Source organism: Elaeis guineensis, chromosome 1 (assembly GCF_000442705.2).
Source record: "Elaeis guineensis isolate ETL-2024a chromosome 1, EG11, whole genome shotgun sequence".
Lineage (NCBI taxonomy): Eukaryota > Viridiplantae > Streptophyta > Magnoliopsida > Arecales > Arecaceae > Elaeis > Elaeis guineensis.
The window spans coordinates 6,101,430-6,126,914 of record NC_025993.2 but is presented as its reverse complement, the minus strand read 5'-3'; the positions used below and the strand labels follow the sequence as shown (position 1 = coordinate 6,126,914).

The window sequence follows — 25,485 nt, the reverse complement described above, 5'->3', positions numbered from 1 at the left end:
TAATAAAATATCATTTTGAATGGCGTTTTATCATCGTCACGTCACCCTCCATTTTTCATGTAGACGATGCCAAAAAAAATAAAATAAAATAAAAAATGCCAAATAATATGGCATTTTTAAAAATGCTATATTATTTGATGATTTTAATTTTTTCCCCCAAAAAAAGATAAAAAATAGAAAAAATAAAAATAAAAATTTTAAATTTATAAAAAATAAAAATTTTAATTTTTGATAAAAATAAAAAATTATCATTTAAAATTAGTATCTCCATTTCAAATTATCTATTTAAAAAAATATCTGAAAAAAATTGATGTAAAAAAATTAAAAATATCATAAAAAAAGAATTGAAAAGAAATAGAAATTATAATTTTAAATTATAAGAAAATAAAAATTTTAATTTTAATTCAAACAAAAATTATCATTTCAAATTACAATCTTCTTTTCAAATTAATTTTTTAAAAAAAATATCATAAAAGAAGAAAAAAATGAGAAAAAAATAAAAATTATAATTTTGAATGAATTTTAAAGAATAAAAATTCTAATTTTAATTCAAATAAAAAAGATAATTTTAAATTATTTTATCCATTTAAAATTAATTTTTTTAAAAAAATATCTTAAAAAATCTTTAAAAATTAAAAAAATAAAAAATACCATAAAAATGAGAAAGAAATGAGAAAAAAAATAAAAATTATAATTTTGAATTTAAAAAATTAAAAAAAAAAATTAAGGGAGAGAGGGAGAAGAGGGAGAGAGGATTTTTTTTTGGATTTTATGCTTCAAAAATGCCAAAGGGAATGGCATTTTCAAAAATGCCATTTTCTTTGGCATTTTTTTTCATTTTTTTCTCCTTTTTTTATGATTTTTTTAATTTTTTTAATTTTTTTATTTATTTTTATATAATTTTTTAATAAATAAAATTAATTTAAAATGGGATAGTAATTTAAAATGATAATTTTTTATTTGAATTAAAATTATTTTTTTTAATTTATAATTATAATTTTTATTTTTTATCATTTTTGTTTGAATTATAATTATAATTTTTGTTTTTTAAATTTAAAATTATAATTTTTATTTTTGAATTAGAATTAGAATTTTTATTTTTTTCAATTCAATTCTTTTCCCTTTTTTTCTTTTTTTATGATATTTTTTATTTTTTTTACCCCAATTTTTTTTCAGATTTTTTAAAAAAAATAATTTGAAATGAAGAAAATAATTTGAAATGATATTTTTTATTTAAATTAAAGTTAATATTTTTATTTTTTTAAATTTTAATTTATAATTTTTATTTTTTTCATATTTTTTTAATTTTTTTACTTTTTTTATGGTATTTTTTTCTTTTATTTTTTTGAATTCAAATTAAAATTTTAATTTTTTTTTATAATTTAAAATTATAATTTTTATTTTTTTTCTCATTTTTACCATTTTTTTTGTTTTTATAATTTTTTTTAGATATTTTTTTATTTATTCAAAATATTTTTTAAATAAATTAATTTGAAATAGAGAAAGTAATTTGAAATGGGGAAAGTAATTTGAAATGATGTCTTTTATTTTAATTAAAATTATAAATATTATTTTTTTAAATTTAAAATTATAATTTTTATAATTTTTATTTTTTTTATTTTTAATTTTTTTGGCACTTTTATTTTTTTATTTTTTATTTTTTTGAATATTTTTTTAAAAAATTAATTTGAAATGGGGAAAGTAATTTGAAATGATATTTTTTATTTAAATTAAAATTAAAATTTTTATTTTTTTTAAGTTTAAAATTATAATTTTTATTTTTTTTATTTTTTTCTCATTTTTTATGGTATTTTTTATTTTTTTTATTTTTTTAATATTTTTTAGATATTTTTTTAAAAAATTATTTTTAAATGAAGAAAATAATTTAAAAATATATTTTTTATTTGAATTAAAATTGAAATTTTTATTTTTTAAAATTTATTCAAAATTATAATTTTTATTTTTTTCTCATTTTTTATCATTTTTTTATGATATTTTCTTAAAAAAATTAATTTGAAAAGGAGGTTGTAATTTAAAATCATGATTTTTATTCGAATTAAAATTAAAATTTTTATTTTTTTAAAATTTAGAATTATAATTTTTATTTCTTTTCAATTCTTTTTTATGGTATTTTTATTTTTTTACAATAATTTTTTTTTAAATAATTTTTTTAAAAAATAATTTGAAATGGGGATACTAATTTGAAATGATAATTTTTATTTTTATTAAAATTATAGTTTTTAATTTTTATAAATTTAAAATTATTTTTTTTATTTTTTTATTTTTTTGAAAAAAAATTAAAATTATCAAATAATATGATGTTTTAAAAAACACCATTCCAAATGACGTTTTTAAAAACACTATTTCAAATGATGTTTTTTATTTTTTATTTTTTTTTAATATCGTCTATATAGAAAATGAAGAAAAAAATGGGTGACATAGCAATGATAAAATATCATTCAAAATAATGTTTCATCCTTTTTACATCAATCTAATAAATAAATTAAATATTAAATTATTTTTATAAATAATTTTTTTAAAAAAATTAATTAGATAAAGTACTCCGCTTAAAAGCGTGATCATGTGCTTAAGCCCACCGGTCATGATCCTGGCATTTGTTTTCCTGGTCAGGCATATAAACTAGAGTACTTGTGGTCCCAGTGCAGTCCGGTGGGGACAAGTAATGTGAATATTGTACATATATAAAATTGGGAGGCTCACCTGCCCGCTCCCAGCTTCAAGAAAAAAGAAAGGCTAAATGCTGAACCTAGCTATATAGCAAATTGGGAGACCCCAGATTCCAAATTCATTTAGGTAGTATTTGGATGTTCTAATTTTGAATGAAATAAAAATTTATTTTATTTTATTTCTTCAAACAGATGAAAAAAAAATAATAGATCATCCTGATTTAATAATTTTGATCAATCTTTTCTTATTCCCATCTACTATGATTTAGCTATTTTATGGTGGATCATGAAATAATTTATTCTAAATCTTTAATGAACATTAATTGCATCTTATTCTAGATATACGGAACGAGAGAACATTAATTGCATCTTATTTTTAGTGGAATAGCATATTTTCAATCAAATAGAAATCTAAAATAACAAAGATGGATATATAGTTATTCTCTGAAAATTTATATTTTTATTAAAAAAAAAAAAAAAATCCAAACACTACCGTGTTTCTACCGGCAAGCTGTAAGATTTTCTAGAAAACCTATAAGTATAAATATGCTCATGAGTTTTGATCAAAAAAATAAAAAATAAAAAAAACTGCATAATAAAAGATCCAAACTCATTTGGGCGAGCTAATTATGCAGCGCAGGAAGATCCCTACCAAGACCTCCAGCTCTCCCATTCTCTCTCTTCTGTGCACAAGACCCTCCGCCGCCCTCTAAGCTAAACAAAACCGCTCTCATCGCTGTTTTGATTGGTATGGGGAAAAAAAAATATTGAACCATGGAACTTCCATTGTTTCTCAACACAAACAACAGCAGGGGCTTGTTAGAGCACCCTCTACTATTTCTTGAGGCCATAGTGGCTGGCACACGATCATGGTTGGCATTTTCTTATTGGAGAAGTTGTCGTCTTTGATTTTTATGGAAGAGGGTGGTTCTAAACTGGAAGGCAACATGAGTTTTAAATTTTAATGAACTAGTCTGTCAAATATATTCTTCATAAATGTCTATAGAAGATAGACCTCACCTTAGCAGCATTAGATAGCAAGCACAGTGGTAATTCAAGTATTCAACAACACTCTATCATGTGATGAATGATGGACCATGGGTTATGAAGTAAGAAAAGGTAAATTTTGTTTATATTGGGCTGTGAAGCAACCGTAAGCATGAATTTCATTTTGCTTCACCAAAATTTTATGGTGCTAGATTAACAAAATAAAACTCTCTTAAAAAAATGATTGATGAAAATAATAGCACTAAAATTCAGGCAATCATCTCATTGATAATATGGCCTCTCGATATTCTTTTTTTTTTAGCTGGCTTTCATACTCAAAATCTAGCACTCGAGTCGGTCACGTGATGATTGCACACTCTTTACGATAAAATTCTAAAAGATATGTACACATAAAAACTCATTACAACCTCAACATCTTGTGATTACTATTGATTTCAATTCACAATAAATATTTCATATTAACAAATATCAAATCTTATACAATTTACAAAACTCAATCATCTAACTATTATTGATGATGCTCTATCTAATGAATTAATTCTTTCAAATCGACATCCCAACCCTAGCTAAATATAAATATTCTATAACTCAAAAAAAAAAGAGAAGGCTTGTAAGTAGGACTGGTAAAATATGATCCGATCCGTCAATCCGATCCATATTCGATCCGCCATAAACAAGTTTGGGTTTAGGCTAAATGGGTTCGGGTCATAAACGGATCGATCCGTTTCACCCATTTAATAAGTGGGTCAGGTATGGATTTTAGATATCTGACCCGTTTAACCCGTTTAATATTTAGGTTGGGTTGAGTCAAATAATCTATTTAATCTGTTTAACCTATTTCTGACCTATTTAATCCGATCTGTTTCACCTGTTTAATCTGTTTAAGATCCATTTAATCTGTTTAAAATCTGTTTAACTTATTTATGACCCATTTAACTTGACCCGTTTAATCTGTTTAACCCGTTTAACCTGTTTAACCCGTTTAATCTAATTTGACCTATTTAATAAATGAGTTAAACGGATCGGATTGGATCGGATTACCTATTTAATAGACAGGTCGGATTTAGATTTGAATTTTTGACCCGTTTAATAAACAGATTGGGTTTGGGTTGACCATTTTCTGACCCAATCCATTTATGATCCGACCCGACCCGTTTGCCACCTCTACTTGTAAGCTTTACAGTTTAACAAGAATCTCCACACACACACCAATATAGGTATATAATTTGAAAATAATAGATAAACAATATCAAAGAGAGAATATAAACTACGAAATCTCATGCCAAATATCCAGTATAACTTAATATCATATATACAAAAATATGCATTATATACCATCAAATATCCATCTTTTTCAAAATTGATATGCCACACATATAGCATTAAGTAAATTTTTTTTTTCTTAATTGTGATTTCATATCTTATCATCTATATCTCATTAATATGATCTAGGTCAATCAACAGTTGTCTTTAAGATTTTGATCTAATCATCGTCATGCTCCAGTCCGTGACTAGCAAACTCAAGTAAAATGTTTCTATCCGTGGTGGGGCGGTTCTCAGTGCCATATTTTTGCTCATGGAGGGCTATTCTCGGGATGACATTTTTGTCTATATAAGGCTATTCGTAATTTAATGTAGCTAGTCCAAACACTCTTTTCTCAACCATCAATTTATTAATCTCAATTATACTAGAAAATATTATAAATACTATAATTCTTTCAAAATTTTCAGTAGTTGATATCACAATCCATACCATCCGACAAACCATCAATAAAAGTATGTAACATAAAAGCTATAAATAGTCATACTGACAATCACGTATCTATCAAAATTAGTTGTGAAAAACCAAAACAATACAATATACAAGCAAACATATATATAAGTATTTGTGGCTAAAAATTTTTACATCTATTGATGATAAATCTAAGTATGATGAACATCACTGTGCTCCTCGATTTACGAATTCGAGGGCAAAATATTCGACTCAACACTATCTTACCCCGATAATTGCTCATATATAAAATTAGTCCAACCATCAAATCAATTATAAACATTCAGGATCTCCAATAAAAAATTACCAAAAATTTAAATAAGGGGTTGCACGATATTAACTTGAGACTCTAATCACACGATGTGGTTAAGATCTCTTCTAGCACTACGACAAAGAGGGGCTATGATAGTGCTTATATGACAGCGATTATGCCTACTGTAGCAGCTACAAATAATCGCCATCATAAGTCGGACTTACCGCAGTGGTTATGGATAACCACCACTGTAAATCACCTATGGTAGCGGTTGTCGTAGGTAAAAATTTTATCATTCTATAACTTTTAATCCAAAGGTTAGATTTCAATGAATTTTTTTTTTTGATTTCATATAACTTTTCGAGATCATGTGGCTACAATAATGATTTTGCGAAAAAACATTGTTTTGCTCCTCAAATTGGAGTTTTAAAGAAATTTAGTCGATACTTACAAATAATTTTTGATGATTATGTGAACCTGTAATAGTAAAATTGAATTTGAAGCATATCTTCACTGTTTATTATCTAAATAATTATCATTAAAGTATCTTCATAAAAGACTGCCTCGATCCGGTAGCCCTAGCTTTATCGATCATTAAGATTTGATTTCGATGGCCATAAATGACTATGTGATAATTTGATAGATAAAGACTACCGATGGATCTGAAAATTTATGATAATGATTTAGATAATATTTATAGCACACTATCAAAATTTTACTTCAATCGGATATCATTAGCATGTTCAATTTAGTATGGGATGATTTTGATTGTTAAATGAAAAAATGAGTAATCACAAGGCCAATCGACATTCGATTGAGGTGATTTTTTGGATAAATGATCTTTGTTGATACTTTAATCATTTATACGGTGGTGATCATAAAATTCGAACTATGTATATATATTGAAATCCATTTGGACATATCTTATAAAAGTACAAGTACAATTACTTAAAGAATTTAAGAATGAGTAGTAAACGATATATAATTTTAAATCGTTCATATACATACAGTTTGAATTTTACGATCATCATCGTATAAATAATCAAAATAGTAGTAAAGATCATTTATCTAAAAAATATCTTATAATCGAACGTTGTTTGACTTTTCTATCACTCATTTTTCATTTAACGGTCCAATAATCCTGTGCTAAATTGACCACGATAATGATATTCGATTGAAATGAAATTTTGATAATGTAATATAAATATTATTGAGATCATCATTGTAAGTTTTCGGATCCATCGATGATCTCTATCTATCAGATCATTATGCGGCTGTTTGTGATCGTCAAAATCAAGTTTTAATAATTGACATCTAGGGCTGCTGAATCGAGGAGGTCTTTTGTGACGATATTCTAATGATAATTATTTAGATAATAAACGGTGAAGGTGGACTTTAAATTTTAAAATTATATCATATTCAGAGAAAAATAGTAAAAAAATTATATTCTGCCTCTATAGCAGCGGTTGTTAATAACTGCTGCTATTGGTCTATGACAGTGGTTTACTAACCACTACTATATCTACTTATGGTAGTGGTTAGGTATAACTATTACCATATCTCTACCTATGGCAGCAGTTATCACCAACTGCTGCCACAGAGTGGATTTACGGTAGTAGTTACCGATAACTGCTATCATAGGTCAGTCTATAGCAATGGTTATCGATAACCGCTGCCGTAGGTCTATTCTATGATTGATTGTGATAGTTCCACATCGATTGTAGAAGAAATGAATGACTTGTATATAATGACTCAAGTAGTCAACCACCCACCATCTCTGCCCATCGCGACCACCACCGTCGCCGTCCCCTGCCGTCGGTAGCCTACCACTAGCCGCCTCCCCCAACTGCTGGCAACCGTTGCCGCCGCCCTCGACCGCTAGCACCGCCTCGATGGATCCGCCCGCCGCCGCTGTCACCCCTCGCCGCCACCGCCTCGACAGACCCGACCGCCACCGACCACCTCCTACTGCAGGCCGGCCACCATCCATTACCTACCGACCTTTTTGACCGGTGAAGACTACGGCAAAGGTTTTCCAACCGCTGTTGTAGTATCTACGACAGCGGTTGAACAACCGTTGCCGTAGTATCTACGGCAGCGGTTGGATAACCATTATGATAGATACTATGACAGTAATTGGCAAACTGCTACCATAGTCTCTATGGCAGCTATTGATATAACAACGGTTACAAAATTGCTGCCATACCTTTCTATGGTAGTGATTGACACAATCACTATCGTATCTCAAAAAGTCGCTGTCGGTGACAGATATGATGGTAGCGATTATCTAACTACTGTGGTAGGCTATGATAGTAATTTTTTGGGCTCTAATAATAGTTGAAATGACAGCAATTTTTTAGGCTATGGCAGTAGTTTTTCAACCGCTGTCGTAGCCTTATTTTGTAGCAGTGCAGAAAAATAAAACTTATGCTTCTTATGGATACAAGAAGTTACAAGACATAATGACAGCCTCACCAGGATACGTAGTACAGCCAAAGCCATGGTAAGAAAAAAAAAAAAAAAGGGACAACTCAAGGGCAGGCAGCCTTGGCCCAACGGGCCGGGGTCATATCCTTCACACCAAAGAACGATTCACCTTCCTTCATGTGAATCCACCATTGGATCATCCACTGCTCGCTTTGAGATTCGTGCAGTTGATAATCTAATGGTAGACTTGTGCGAAAGGAAGCAAATCCTTCTTTCATATAAAAGATACAACCCCATCTCTGGGCCAACCTGGCGCCATCCAAGCAGGCTTAAACCTGGTCGTGCACGGATTTCTGGCCCTCTTTGCTCGTCTCCTCAGCGCCGTTCATTTCCACCGCGCCTGCTTTGGCGGCGGCGGCGGCGGCTCCCTTGCGGTTCCTGTAGATAGCGTACAAGATGAGCTGCACTGCTCCAAGTGCACTTCCACACCCGTTAGGCACCTGCAAGAGTGAAGGCCATCTTAGTCAAATCAATTAGCATCAAAGGACAAGGTTCTAAACTCATAGGTTACTTGATTATATGTATGTATGTGCGCATGTGTGTATGTATGTATGTGTGTGTGTGTGTGTCTATATATATATATATGTATATGCTGATATGCGAATGTGATTAGAGTTTATCAGGAAGGGCATTTGTGACTTCAAGGTGAAACAGGGAGCTCTTAGGCACCAATGGTGGGAGGAAAGATGAGAACCCTTAGGAATGAAATGGATGATGACCATGTGGAACGCATGGAAAAACACCTCCCATGGTTAATTTGAACTTGGAATCTCCTCCAAATAGAGAAGGTGTGGAACTATTGGACTATCATTTGTTTTGTGCTAGCATTCACACTATGTGCTTGGGTCATGAATGACGACAATAACACTTCATCTGTGGTAATTCGATGGCACAGGAAATCCAAAAAGCATTGATATATACCCGCTTCAGAGATTTGGTTGTTGTCTAGCATGCTGTGGTACCATGCGCATGGTTGTGGTACCATGTGCATGTTGGTAAGTACCAAAGAATATCTGTTTGGATGAGGGAAAAATGGACCATGTGGTTGCACCTTTAATTTTTTATAAATAGAGGAGAATATTTCAACCTTGGTGCCTCTTTTAGGTTTGCCCAAAGGTTTGGGAGGTTTTTTTTTTTGGTCATTTTTTTCGATAATTTTTGCATCATTTCTTTGAGGTGATTGGTGGCACTCAAACTGTTTTTTTTTTTTTTTTTTTTAAAAAAAAGAAGGAAAAAAACATTAGAGTGCTATAAATATGCAAAATTAGATCATCAGAAGGTTAATAAAAAGACTACCGCAACAAAAGGATCACGACCGAGTAGTCCGAAGATAAACCATGATGTGCCGCACAAGAATGAAAACAGCGAAAGGAAAAAGGGCATGAACTCCACGCTTTTGGTTCGGATCACCAATCTCTGCATCAAATAGTCGAAGTCTATTAACAAATACACTTATTTTTCCCTTTAAAAATATTAAACACAATTTTTTTTTTTCAAAAAAAAAGTATTTAACTTAAGCTATGTACAAATTCATGAGCTAGCTAGCCAATCTTATCATCAGACGCAACTTGAATGTCAACACCCGGCAAACTCAAATTGCTAGAAGCCTAAGAAAGAAGTCTTCACCATGTTCACTGAAAATGAAATATATTTTTCTTTTTGGGTTATTGAAGGTTAGGTGAAACAATTATTTGTCACCAGGTGCAAAAAATTAGGGTCGGATCCGTGTCAGTTAGCTATCACTCTCATTTTGAGCTGGGTTGAGATATTCTTGGCTCATGTGGACGTACTATCTTGGATTGTTGTTTCTTTGTCTGCTTGTTTTACACTTATCTTTATTATTATTATTATTATTATTTCCCTTTCTCACTGAAGTATTACAGTGCTAGGATAAAAAGTCAGGTGGGAACCATCAGCATGTGACATATATTGACAAAATGGTAATAATTTTCTTTTATTTTATTTTTAAGCAGAAGGCAGATACCACAAGAAATATAGATTAGTTTTCATTTTTTTTGTCCACAGAGAAAAAAAAAAAAAAAACATTTTTTCACAGCAAACCAGAACCTAGCCCACAAGGTCAATATACAACACTTCACAATGGCCTCAGAGAGTAAGAAGAAAAGCAGAAGTACGTATAAAATGAAATGAAGAGAGGAAGGTTGGTATAGGTTTAGTACCATGATGGAGAGTGGCGAGCCATACATTATCACAGAGAAAATGGCAGCAGCAAAACCGCAGAAGAGCTTACGGGCATGGCTATGGAGGGCAAAGAGGGAAACAAGGGCAACCATGGCGGAGACCGTCACGACCATAGTGAAGAAGGCCAACGTCTTGATCCTCTGCTTCCGGGGCGCATACACAATGAAGATCATCACATACACCAGCTCGATCACCATCCCCGTGCCGTTGATCGTCGACACAAGTAGATTGTTGGGTGACACGAACGGCAGCCCATACCTTAACACATGAAGAAGAAGTTGAAATGGAGTCAAGAAGACAGGGAGAGGCCAGCCATAGTAACATTTGTAGGTAGCATGCATGGTTTATGGCCCCTTCCAATGAAAGATGGGTAGCTACCTAGAAACAAACTAGATGTTATGTTAGGTTGTAGAGACTTCCGTTAAACCAGCCTATTTTCCGGATGGATTAGGTTTCATACACTTTTCTTTCTTTCTTTCTTTCGTTTCAAGAATTGACAATTGTTTAGATTTCTATCCTCCATTTAGCAAACTAAGAAAGTGAATCGAATTTGATTTCTAATTGAATAGTTCTACTCGGGTCACCGGCGAAGTCAAACTTGAATTGTTTACAAATGGCTCGTTTTGTTTGCTATATCTGTTGTGCTTTATGTCATAAATTTAGAGATAAAATTAATTGTGCCATTGGTAAATAGAAAATCCATTAAACCAAACTATATAAGTTTCTAGTAACTTGAATTATCTACATGAAAAGCGCCTCAAGCCCCAAACAAGGCTCATGCTTTCTTTTTCTTTTTTTATTCTCTTTCCAAATCAGGCTTGGCCAGGATACACCCTATATGTACAGGACGGATGTCAAAATAGGACTCACACCAGGGAAAAAAAGGGTATGCACAACTTTATTACATGCACTTAGAAGCGTTTGTGCTGATCTTATTTTAAAAAAAAAAAAGGTAACATGTGGTCCCATGCAATAAATGGCAAAGATCTGACAAAGGGTGTTAGTTACCATGTGTAAATAGTTACACTTGGTCCTTTTTTACCTCCAACTATGAATACTACCATCCAAAAAAAAAAAAAAAAAAAAATTCTGAATGGATATTGTGAGATTTCAGTGTAACACTGCAGCATGTTCTCCTTTTCTGATAATTGCAATTGTTGCCATATGCAATCTAGACATTTACATGGTCATCTAACATTCATCTAAATTAGGTCACAAGTAACTTACAAAACCTTGATGTCTTAACCATACTCCATGTGGAATTTGGGGCCATAACCCAGTCTATTTGAAATTTACTGCTTTGATTTTTTTTTTGTTCTCTTTAGTAAAACTCTAAAACTCAACAATCCATTTCCAGTGGCATAGGAGAGCCAATAATGTGTTGCTTTGTAAATGGCTTGTGCCCATGTAAAGTTAGCCCACCTTTGATGGATCATGCCAATCCCTACATGCCATTTTTGATGACTAACTGAGTAGATGAGAAAGTGGTGATCCATACCACTGCTGTTTTCTTTGCTTATATATTTTTTTTATTCATCTTTATATTAGATATTTGGCCAAATTCAAAAATAAATACAAGATGAAGGGTTTCATCCTAAAAAAATACCTGATGAAGGGCGAGCTTACCAAGCAGAGAGGAAGCAATTGAGCAGGGTCATGTTGTAGGGTATCCCTGAAAAATCCTCTGTTGATTTGTGTTTTATAATCCTCCAAAATGTGACACTAAAACAGAAGAAAACGGGAAAGAATGTTAAGAAAGACACTTCCATCCTATCATCCGATCATGTAACTTTACAAAAAAAAAAAAAAAAAAAAAAAGCCCTAACACTTCTAAATTTTAGATGTGCACAGGATGCATCCAAATTTTCATCAAAAAAATCTAAAACGAATATAAATCATGAAAAGATCAATAAAAGGGAAAAGAAATATCCATTCAGAGGTTGGACACCAACAAAAGAATTTTTAAACCCCACCCAAAGCATACAAGTAAATACAACAAATATGCAGGAAAAAAAAAATCATACTTAGCTTCAAGAAAACCAACAAATAGCAAGCAAAGATGAGAAATTGGATTACTGTAGTGGACGGGTAGCAAAAAGAACAAAGAGAAGTTCATATAAGCCATCATCCCATTCATCTCCCAAAGAGAAGTTCATATAAGCCCACCAAGAAAGAAAGAGGAAGCAAGAACAAGGAAGAAGGGGAAGGAAACAGTGATTCAATACTTACATGGGAGACAAGAAGAGGAAAAGAGCAGTCGCATTCCCTGCCCAAAATCACAACCAGATCACACTCTAACACAACGTTAAAGAGAAAATTAAAAGAGCCAACATGAAGACCAAAAAAGCCAAGAGGAAAGAGGAAGAAAGAAACCCACCAAATATACCAAACACGAAGTGCGCCACCTTCATCATGTTATCTACCCTCAAGAACCACAACTGAAACCCTTCAGAAGAACCAAAGATAACCGCTGACACCTCCTTAAAACACCTATCCTCAGGTTGTTCACGGGGTGAGACCTAACCACACAGAACAGAAGGGCTATGCGTTTTTGTGGTTTAACTCTCTGGGATGCAGCCATATTTATATGGGGAGGATGCCGCTTGGAAACTGGTGCGTCCTCATCCAGTTCACCAGTAGATGCACCGCGTGATTCGCCTGGAGATAAAATGGAGATCTATGTAGTTTTTTTTTTTTTTTTTTTAACCTTGTCTGATTCAATAAAGTGGGCGTAACATACCGCTGCCTTCTAATTCCATCAACACCAACGACCTTTGATTCTTTTTTGCCACGGCTTCTGCTGTTTTGATGCCCAGAAAGGTAAGGGTGATGAGGCTGGACCGGGGTAAAAACAGTGGGTAAAACCACAAAGTTTTGGATAGGGCAATCCAGTACGGAGATTAGCAGTTGGCAGTAAGGAAAAATTTCCAAATATCAGCAGTTCTATCTCACCGTATCAAGGGTGATCTCTGCATCCTTCTTTTTAATAAAGGGGTGAAATCTTCACCTCCAATCTCTTTGTATAAGCTGTAAAAACTTTACCAACTCACTGTACTTTTTATTGATCTCGGTTCCTCCAAAAAAAAAAAAAAAAAAACATGTTAGCTTAAATAAAAGAAAGGAAAAGAAGAATCAAATGTGGATCCCTTATGACTCATTTCCTTTGGCCTTAATTTTTTTTTTTTTTTTTTTTTTTTGTAGGTTTCTTTTCAGTGCAAGCAACATTATACACAAATCAAGTAAGACCCCACGACAGACGCTCGCGTTTTAATGTAGGTTTTTATTCAGTGCAAGCGACATTATACATTATATCAAGTAAGACCCCACAACACAATAAATATACATATAAAATCTTGAAAAAGACAAAAATTGCTGCTTCATAGGAATAATTGCTACGGAACTAATTCCATCAATATAGAAACAACAAGGCTAGCTCTGTACATGATGGCATGGTGGCTTTTGCTACCGAAGAAGATGCATGTTGAACTTTTGTTTTTCTCTAAATATAATTATGCTATGAGAATATTTATTTGCATTTGTCCACAACCAAATTCATCTAAATTTGGCATTTAGCAAGTGTAGTATACATGATTTATTTACCCAAGAAGAAAAAGTTTGATATATGTCAAGCTTATTCTAGAAAAGTAAGCACTAAAATACATAGACTTATTGCATGCGCAAGGTGAAAGTGTAAGGAATATTTGATGAATGGTTGTATATTACACTTTTCTATTTCTTTTAGTACATAGATGATTATGTATGGTAATATTTAGCACATTGATTCATGAACAAATATTGGAATAAGTTTGATGGGTATATATATGCCTGAATGTGGCTTTTTAATACATATTGGAATAAGTTTGATTATGTTTTTATCTATATATATTTGTGAATATGGTTTAGGATATATTTGATAAATGGTTATGCTTTCATTAGTATCCATTCAGATTAGATTTTTCTATCGATGTTAATACATATTGATGGCTATGTTATGGTAATAGTTAGTACATTGACTCGTGTGTTAACACATTGATGGCTATATTATGGTAAAAGTTAGCATGTTGATTCATTGATAAATAGTTGGGATAAGACTTGATAGCTATATATATATTTGTGAATATGGCTTTAGATTGATACTTGGGGGGTCAGAGGATTTATCGGCTACGAGCAGCCATAGAACCAATGAGCATCCCATAGGTGAGGAACCAAACAAGTGAATGAAAAAGTTGAAAGAAAGAAAGCATCCGGCATCAAAATTTTTTCAAATATACTCATGTTGAGCATACCTAAGTGAAAGCAGAGTCTCTAGAGATCAATCAATCGAATATTTTTGATATATTTGATGAATGGTTATAATCTCATCAATAGTACCTTTTCAAATTAAATTTTCTAGTTGTGTTAGCACATTGATGGCTATGTTATGATAATAGTTAGCATGTTGATTCATGAAAGGGCTTGATGGCCATATGTCTTTGTGATTATGGTTTTGGATATGGTTAGCATGTTAATGCATTTGGCTAATTCAAAATGAATGAATATTTGATGAATGGCAATTATTTCATCAATGGAATGCACAAACATCAATGATGTCACATAAGTTGTTTTTTATGCACATTTTATTTCATCAAAATAAACATAATTATAATATCTTTCTATCTCTAAACTATTGAATGAAGAGAAATAAGTTATGAGATTATGTATTTAATAAAAATGAGTATAATTATAGTATTATGATTGATCCATAGCTTCACTTGGTAGCCACAATTGCCTATCTTATGTACAAGTCGTATTCAGTAAAATAAACGTAATTATAATATCTATCTATCTTTAGACTATTGAATGAAGAGAAATAAGTTATGAGATTATATATTTAATGAAAATAAAGTATAATTATATAAAGTATAATTATAGTTTTATGTAGAGACATAGCTTCAATTGATAGCTACAATTGCCTATCTTATGTACAAGCAGCATTCAATACATGTTTTTTTTTTTAATGATTAATGGTGGCAATCTCATGAAATAATTAATATCCAACACAAATTCTCATTCCATCATTTTATTTATGTGAACTATTTTCGTCCAAATGATACATAAGAATAACTATGAGATTGCGATGAGACTGTAAATGAATACAATTCATTCAAGTGAAAGAAATATGGTTTTGCCACAACCTCATCAACTAATGAAATATCTAGAATTTGATCCTTATGAGAGTCTTTTAGGCTTAGGGCAAACTATTAACCACCGATCCTTAGTACTTGGCTAGCTTTAGCACTAATAATAGCTTGACTTGAAGGATGAGAAAAGAGAGAGAAATATAAACTAATTAAGCATATAAGCATTTTTTTATTTTATTTTTTAATCTTATTGACACCACAATTGAAATGAATAGTTAGTTCATTTAATTCAAAGTATTGAAACTTATTTTTAAAATATTTCAAATAGTTTTTGAAAAACTCAAAAAAAATAGAAGTGCACAATACAAGTTTAAGAAAAGAATAAGAGAATAAAAACAAACATAAAGATAGAGATTAGAAATTAAAATTTAAAATGACACATGATAAGAAAATAAAAATAAAGATATAAAAATTAAATTATATAAAAATTGAAATGGGAGATGGCGAGAGAAATAAAAAAGAAGAATATGTAAAATTACTCCATTTATTTCTTATTTTTAACTTGGACATGCAATATGTTTGCAATTGCGTGGATGGTATTTAAAAGAAATGGTTGAAACAAAATGTGAAGTGAATATTTTAGAAGTAAATACTTATATTTTATATAAGTAGTATTCAAGAATGTGAGATATATATTTAAAAAATAGTAAATAAAATAAAATCATAATTCTAAATATAAATTTTTACTCAATATAGTATATATAACATAAGAAGTAATAAATTTAATACATAAAATCAGAATTATGGAGAAAGTTATAGGATATGGGCTTGGTAAGTTGAGAGAAAGTACCGTAGAAAGTTTATGGCTGCATTTACAGGAAGAAGTTCAAATTAGAGAGGGTGCAATCTTTATTTTTTAGTAAGTCAGGGTAATCATCATGAAATAAAGAAGAGGCATAGTGAGTATCTGTCCACACATCACCTGAGTGATCAGCAATAAAAGAGACAACCCAATCTGTTGCACTATTTGCCTCTTTATAAACGTGTCGGATATCCAGAGATATACATTTTCTCAAAGCTCTCCAAGCATCGTATAATAGGAGATGAGTTGGAGCTGTTTTAGCTCGCTCCACAACCAACTCATAATAGTGATAGAGACTCCCTCGATGATGATGCGATTTATTTACAAGATCTGCCTCACGTATATGATATCTACTCAAGATGCTCGAAGCTCCATCTCAGGGATAATGACGTCCGCTAGATGGCTCCCTCCCGCTGAAATAAGTCTCGAGTCTGGACCCCAGATCACAAAACCAGCACCTCCCCTACTATTAGAGGTGCTGTCATCAAAGTTAACCTTAACAATATCTAAGGGTGGGAGCTCCCAGATGATGAATATCCAGTGAGTCGCTATAAGAGCAGAGTGGGAGTCCCAAATATCTCGGACTGTCAAGGTCGAGCCAGTAGGAAGCTAAATAATCTTTGCAGCCTGAGCAAAGCTCTCCAGAGTAATATGACTAGACTGCAATCTGGACTCAAAGATCAAGTTATTTCTAGCCAATCAAATATGGTATGCGATATAAGCTATGGTAATACCAACAGACTTGGATGTCTCATCTTGAACACTCCTCTGAAAAGCCTCAATGAAGAGCTGAACTGGTGTCATAGACTAGGCAAGATCTAAGAGGAATCTGATCCTTTGTCACATCTGTCTTGCACTTGAGCACTGAAAAAGGATATAGCCCACTATCTCCTCTTCCAAACTACAACCGAGGCAAATAGTCGGAAGATCTACACCCTTATCTCTCAAAACCACTCTAGTGGAGAGGCAGTCCCAAGCCACCTTCTAAATAAAAAGGCAGACTCAGGGATGAGTACCCAACCTTTAGATCCACTCCCCATCCATTTGCCTAAATGGTTCTTTCCTGTATAGCTTATAAAGGTCTATCGCTTCCGCCCTAAGGTTGGAGGACGCTCTCCAAACCCTCACATCTCGTCCTCCATAGATACGGAGAGCTAGAGAAAGAATCCTCTCTGAGAGTTGGTCACCGAAGAGTCGAGCCTCCAAACTTGTATCCTAGCCCTCCTAGGAGGAGCAAATCCCAAACCATCATCATGTCATCAACCTCCATACTGATAAAGATTGGCCATTGGCCCAGGGAAAGGTCTGCTATCCAAGTATCATGCAGCAAGACAATAAACTGCCCATTGCCAAGCAACCATCTGATCCAGATGATCACCTCAGGGGCACGAGAATAGATCTTTCTCCACATAAATGAGCAGCTCTAGCCAGCTTGGATGTCCTCCCTGATCACCCAAGAGAGGGTACAACCCTTAAAAGTTTAAATTTGAAATCAATGGATTTATTTGATTGGATACATAATATTATGCAGTTATTGGAAAAAAATATAAAAGATGAAGCACATTGTTCTAAAAATTTATTGAAAATATCATAAATAGCATGATTTTTGGATAATATATGTCTAAAAAATAAAAGCATTTTTACAAACAAATTTGATAGACTTTTTTTCTTTTTTGTTATATTGCTCTCTCATTTTATAATAGAAATCAAAAAAATGTAAGGCATGTTTCAGAAGAATTATTTAATTTTAAAGTGTGTTATAAAAAAAAATTAAAGAGAATAATGTAATTTTTTGTGTACTATTTTTTTGTATTTTCTCCCTTAAAAGAGTGATTCAAATTCAAGTAATACTTTCATTTTCTTTTCCCAAGTTAGAACTTTGGCTATTTAATTTCTTAAAAATAATTGCTTTGATTTAAAATAGAAATCGATTATGTACTGTAGTAGAAATGGAAGGATATTTTAGGGAAAAAAAAAAGATGGACAGGTTGGGCATGCAATATTGGATTTGGGTTGCATCTTTCACATGACTTGTACAGACAAACATTCCAAACACTTTTTTTATCTGTCTACATAGATTTTGAAGCAGCCATTGTGTGATCCCATGATCGATGTAACGAAAGAAGATGAATCATTCTTTCTTACGAAAGATGCAATCCAAACCCTGCAATATTCAGCAAATTCAAGGTGAATTGATATGATAAATCAACTAGGTTGGAGCAAACTTATGATCAATTGCATAATTGAATAGTCCAATTGAGCATGCGGACTACAACACTTCCCATCACCGAAGAGCCAAGGCTGTGAGATTTGACATATCACGGAATCAGTCTTTCATATTGCGAACACTATTTGGCAAGATGCTCTTTGGGACATATTTTACGCAAGACAAGAATCTAGGGTCAAGGTGGTGGCTTCGGATTGTATCTTTGGCTCGAAGACTGATTCTCCTTGTTTCACGACATCAATCATTCGATCCATCTAATGCCCACTTTGAGATCTATGCAGGCAGAAGGAAGAATTAGAGTGCTTTGATCTTGGTATAAAGAAGATCCATCGTTCCTAAGTGCGAAGGATACAATCCGTACCCTAAAGTGGTAAATAGGTATGGGAAACTTTCCCACCAAAGCCAGCCAAAGATTTTGGAAGGACTATAGAAAGCTGACAAGACGAGCTCGGGTCCGTTGTTTGGCCTAAAGGTGAGGGGAGGTGGGTCGGCGTGCTGCGTTTCTGGCCCTTCTCGAGATGAGGTGTCATAGCTCGTAGCTTCCGACAGGACATGACCTCAAAGCTGGCCTGTTCGGAGCCATTTCTTTTCAATTTTGGAGGCAAGCATTTGTTCACTTTGAGAGTGCCGACTTCCCACCGCACTACCATAATGGATGCATGGTATAGTTATGTCCTTTCATTGAGAAGATTCTCACTAAGAAAAAGTAAATGAAATAGCTAGGTTCTTGAGCGCCAGCGTTACACGTCAAAACAATTTTATAGTGCTAAATGTCTCGATACTTCTGAAAAGTGACGTGCTAAATGTACGTATGTTATGAGCAATCATTGCCAACAGGACACAGTTTGTACGAGAGGATTCTCACTCGACAGGGAGAGATGATTTAGTTCGGTTTGAAATATATAAAAAATACGCAGAGGTAGGGCCAAGTCCAAGGTATACATCAGTGTAGCTTTACAAAGTTATTATTATTACTATTTTTCTGAAGAATATCACAACAATGATTTGGACTATTGATATAATTTATTATCTATATATAATTATATAATTTAGAGATGTCTGATCAATATATTACACAATCAAAAATAATATGATTTTTAGAATATAGATTAAAAATTTCTAAATCATATAATTTTTTATATATAAATAATTTAAGTGTATTAGATTATACCAATAACTGAAATCATTGATTTGAAATCCTTCAGTGTATAAAAGATACGACTCTAATTTCATAAATCACTTTTATACAAATAAAAATATATATAATAAGTATAGATGTAGTGCCACATTGCAGATGCATATATGCTAGCCATATTATATCGATAAGATATTGATACAATATCAAGATTTGATTTAATATATGAGCAAAATAATTCATACTAGTTAAATCGAGCAGGATCATCCATGCATACTATCTGATACAAATCCAACCTACTTGATTTTGGATGGTCTATGGTTGGGAGATGAAAAAAGTATTGAGAACTTGTATCGATATAGGATGCATATGAAAAACTATATCTTACATCTGGTCTACCAACTTATCGGGATACTAGATCAATGATAGACTGTCATATGGAAGAAAAAGAATCAGTCTCATGCAGTAGCAAGAGTAATATTGTTGCAGCCTAGTCGGACCACTTCCGACTAAGGCTGAACTAGCCATTAAAATATATGAGACACAAGTAGGCTTGAACAATGGATCTTAGTTTGGCTACTTGGCAATGGGCATTCGATCTTGGTGTTGTATTCTCTAAGTGTTGAATTTGGAATGATCGGTCCAAAAAAAAAATATATATAAAAATTTAAAAAAAATCAAAGAAGAGATTAGATGAGTTGGTTATATGAATTAGGTCACTGTCGACCATTCTTAACCCACTGGCAGGACAGATAGGGTTCAGATCAAGCTCCATAAAACCTCAACCAATCCAATTTGACTTGAACCCACTGATCGCCACCCTACCTAATCAGCAGGTCCAAAATGAGCTTCTTGATTTGTTTTTCATTTCAATTGCTGTGTATCCATGAGGCAACCTATGCTTCTTTTCCCCAAAACAGCTTCTCCTGGCATCTCTCACACGATCATGGTTCGGATCTGAAGTCTTTTCGTTCCATGTCCAGTATGAACACAATCAATTTTGTATGGACACGTATAATCAAATCCTGATTTGCCCATGTTTCTTTGCATAAAAAACCTGCTGCTTGAGACGTTTCTCACATAATTGTGGTTTGGGACTGAAGTTTGCTAGTCTTGTTGTTCTTTGTCAACTATGAACAACAAAAAGTTTTCTATGGACATGGGCCACCATATCACCGTCCAATTTTTAACTGCCACAAAATATATATATATAAAAATATGCAGATGAATTTGATGCACTACATATGTTTAGCAAGGATGACATGCCTACTTGGTTGATGTTGCCAAGATGAATTTTTCTAGTTGAGATGCTATTCTTCTCACTAAGAAATTAACCAAAAAAACTCCAAGCGACTTGTCCTGTTTTGATGCATCATGACACCTACACCTTGTCAATTGATAATGTGAAACCTTGACTGAGTTTTGGATTTTTATTTAGAAATAGATACCTTTTGGATGGTGACATTTGAGAGGTCTCGTTTGGTTGGCAAAACTTTTATTTTACACTAAGAGAGCAATGCTCAATGATTCTTGGCTTTATATAGCTAGCATCCATCTAGCTATATATCGATAGATTTGTATTACAAACTTATAGAGAAAGTACTAAAATTTAAGTACATTACAAGTAGATGCTCAAAGAGTAGAGGTAGGTGTCATGCAAGGATAAGGATCACAGAAGCCCAAAGCTAACTTTGCTTATATCGTGTCCCATCAGAACTTTTCTTACAACGTGTTGCAACCTTTGCCGGACCATCCTAATCTTAGATACGCCTGACCACGTGTAAATTTTTATGGTATTCTTTTTTAAAGATAACTAACAAAGCTAACAGGACTTGGATCAATTGGTTGATGCAAATCTTCTCAGCCAAAAAATTGTGTTTGGAATTAGTTCTTTTCCTTCTTTTTTGGAAAGATACAGCGGAGGCACGCACCATCAGGTTCATTCAACCAGATGCCAACCATATGACATAAGACTGCTTCCCTTGCTTTTGCTTTAAATCCATTTGTTAAATTCTAAAATTAATGCACTTTGAGAGATCCTTTTCATTTTGATACAAGAGATATTGCCTCTATATCACTTCCACAATATATGTTAGAGAGCTTGACAAATGTTATTCTCAGTTTTTGAAAGTATTATGATCGTAGCATTCTTCTTTTTGTAATGTAATATTATGTGACCCTCAAAAATCGTAAACCCTAAAAAGTGCGAAATGCATTCTAAACACACCTTATTTCATGGAGGCAATCATGATTAGTGAGCTTGTGTATTATCTATCCTCAACTAAAATTTTGATTCGCTCTTTTAAGAAATTCTTATTATGTTTTTCTTCGGTGCCTTTATTCATGGTTTAGGTGAACACCGCTGCATAATCAAGTGCGGTCAAGATGACGGTTTTCTAAATTGCACATATTAGCACTATGACAAGGATATGTCTCATCTATGCTTATCATGTTATTGAGATATTAACATTGTTTTCTTTAGATATCTAGTGGCATGATTTTCTTTAAATATATACTGGATTAGCTTCGTTTTCTATTAGGAAGGTTTCAGAAAAAGACAAATAACCAACTCCATCTATGATAGAAGACCAAGATCTAACTTGTGGCAACAAGGTGTGGCGAGCGAAAAAAAAAAAAAAAAATCATCATAAATGCAGGGAGGGATTGGTAATCTAGCTAGTGCAACATGGTTGCACTGCCTACAAATTCGACGAAGCATGAATAACTACCCGTCCGGAGGAATCACACCATCTAGGCCTCCATGATTGGCATTCCACATGCCCATCATATGATGGGACTACCGGAGCACATGCTTTGTGATTATTTTCTAATCCAATATTCCATGCTTAAACAAGGGATTTTGCTTTGGTACTTTTTATATATTATTTTATAAAAAGATGGGAGACGTTTCGATCATCCGATAAGAGAGGGTATTTAGAAAATTTTGTTCTGAATAGATTCGCAATCAGTTAAAAATTGATTATCAATTTTTTTATTAATTTTTTTTAAAAAAATATTATTTTAATGATTTATGCTCCAATTTGGTTGAATCAAGTCAAAACTAAAGCTATCAAGTCAAGTCTAAAGTTGATTCAATCCAACTTTTTTTAAAATATTATTTAATTTAAATAATTTTTTAAAAATATTATTTTATGCTGTCTTCTTCTGATTCTCCATCCCTAATTGAAACCCTACCCATCTGCCTCCCTTTGTTCTTCATCCACCTCCCCACCGCCACCACCTCATTCATCTTTCTTCCCTCGATCTCTATTCACCTCTCTAATTTTTTCTCTTTCCATGTGCTTCCATGTCGACCGGCCGCATCTTCTTCTTGCTACTAGGATGATGAGAAGGAACTATTGAGTAGCTCTATACGGCTTGATCGGAGATGGCAAATTGGTGTTGGAGCCACGTTCCTAGTGTCATGGCAAAGCAGAAGGTGGCCGACAACCTGTCTATGAGGGGATTAAAGGGGAAGGGGAATAGTAGCTGCGTCGCTGGGAAGCGGGTGGCAACAGAGTCCTTGCTGTCAATAAATGGACAAGAGAAAGAAGAAGAGGAGTGAGAAGGAGAAGATAATGATCATCAAAGATTTTTGAGATGATTAATAATTTAAGAGGATCCTCAAACTCTATATAGACCACTTTGGCTACTACGGATAAGGATGGATAGGATCCAGAAATAAGATCCACTACATCGAGAAGCCAAGTCGCAAGCCAAACTTCTGAAGGCCATAACTTAGGCATTCGATGTTTGATTTTAATAATTTTTCTTTTTAAATTAAATAATTTTTCAAGATCTAAGATGTAGCGTCGCCCTATGAGCAGCATCCCTAGTGATCATGCCAAAATTCTTTCATCTGGGCCCCACAACAAGCCAATCAATTCGAAAATTTTTCTTTTGGATAAGATTTTAACTAAGTGTAGCTTCCAATCTGAAAAGAATCGACGAAGCAATAAAAGATAGAATTGACATAGAAATCGAGATCTATCTCTCTTAGAGTTTTAGTTTTTACTAAATTATTTCTACTAGACATGCTTATTTTAGATAGAAGAATTCCATTAGAACTAAAAAAGAGATCCGATTCAATTTGTATAAGGACGGATCATATTATTATAGATAGAGGATATGTACCTCATTTTTAATCAATGAAAAAATAAAAGAGAAAGAAAAATGTTGAGTTTTATTTTCAAAAAAATTCTTCTTTTCTTCAATATTTTTTTTTTTGTGTAATTCAAATTGAGTGGATTAAATAAAATCTTTGTTTTCTCTGATTGGATTAATCAAGATGAGGCAAAGGTGCCAACCTCATTGGATTGGGGCTGAAGCGAGAGAAGCCAGCTAGAAAAAAAACCTAAACTTTGAGTTATTTATTGAACCTATAATTTATTTCGATTTCAAATCATCCACACGATTTGACTTATTTACTGCATCAATCATACACCTTAATGGTGAAAATTGGTTATCCATGGCCAAAACAATGCCATCCATCTTGAGCCAGATGGCCAAGAGAAATCCAATAGTGAAAGGGTAAATATATCTAGCAAATACCTAAAACAAAACATATTGGACTAATCAAGTCGAGCTTGTCATAGCAAATACCTTTACGAAGCAATGAGCTTCTCACTCGTATCGACATGGTTGCTCTTGGATGGCAATAAGATACTTTTGGGATCCCATCTTTTGTAACATCATTGAAGGCCTTTAAATAAATTCTAAAAAAAAGCTAACTTGGTTTCTCCATATATATTTACTACTACGATCGTCTGAATTCATAATCTTCTGACATTGCCACTTGACTCCATCTCTCTCTCTCTTTTTTCTTTTTCTTTTTCGTAGAACACTCTATTTCTCCCTTGGTGGAAAATTTATGGAATGAAGAGTTGGATGGAACCTTTTATTAATTAGGTCAGCAGTATAAATTTTTTTTTTTTTTTGTTTTAATAAATGGTCGTTGGCATAGAATATCTTTAACTAAAGAAAGCCACCTCGCCAACTCATGCTGTCGGGAGAACCCTATACGACACGGTGTGCGTCGCACTCCACCTAATGAAGAGCACGTATTGAATAACAACTCCTGTCCTGGTGTTGCCGTTGCCAATTCCCTCACGTACGTGTCTGGATTCACTGGATGCTGATATCCCAACTGGATCGAGATTTATAGAACCATCTATCCTCCTCCTGGAGCTTCCACAAGGCAATACTTTTCCTAAAGAGTTGATGTTTGATTCCCACTTAATTAAAGATGCCTCCACTACAAAATGTTTTCTTTACATTTGCCGAAGTTTAGTATGATAAAATTTTTGTTGATTGCCTATATCAGATTCCAGTGCTAGGGCTCATAGCAAGCTCTTCATGAGATATCTAAACTCTCAAAGAATTCTCCAAAATAATGGAGACTTGGGTGTTTTTGTGGGGAAATGAGTGGATGTCTTTCAATTTCCTGTACTCAAGCACTTTGTGAAAGTATTCAGTTTTGCTTCTAAGAAAGATGGAGGTGGAATTGACATCTCCATATTAGACATCGCATAATGCGGTTTGTCTTTATAACATTCAAAGGTGATATTGATGCTATTTGTCATAGGAGATTCGCAGATAATTATTAGATGGCCTTTACATCCATTGCCTCCTGAACTCGGAATTTATCCTCTTCTTCTAGATTGCCAGCAATTATTGTTTTCATTCCTCCTTTTTGAGGTTACCTATATTTATAAAGAAGTTAATAATGTAGCT

At 32.9% G+C, this 25,485-nt stretch overlaps 1 protein-coding gene across 2 annotated transcripts; it reads right to left on the bottom strand.

Moving 5' to 3' along the window:
* Positions 1–8,128: 8,128 nt before the first annotated feature.
* LOC105037698 (bidirectional sugar transporter SWEET1a) lies at positions 8,129–12,997 on the bottom strand. Of its 2 annotated transcripts, none has more exons than XM_010913336.4 (6): positions 12,786–12,997; positions 12,638–12,674; positions 12,035–12,130; positions 10,387–10,666; positions 9,503–9,622; positions 8,129–8,646 (listed from the first exon to the last, which is right to left on the bottom strand). In XM_010913336.4, the coding sequence occupies exons 1-6, from the start codon at positions 12,820–12,822 to the stop codon at positions 8,476–8,478; spliced, it is 741 nt and encodes a 246-aa protein (XP_010911638.1). In that variant the 5' UTR covers positions 12,823–12,997; the 3' UTR covers positions 8,129–8,475. The 2 variants fall into 2 exon arrangements, with proteins under 2 accessions (XP_010911638.1, XP_029118272.1); XM_029262439.2 differs by having other exon boundaries at positions 12,015–12,130; positions 12,638–12,702; positions 12,786–12,974.
* Positions 12,998–25,485: the final 12,488 nt, after the last annotated feature.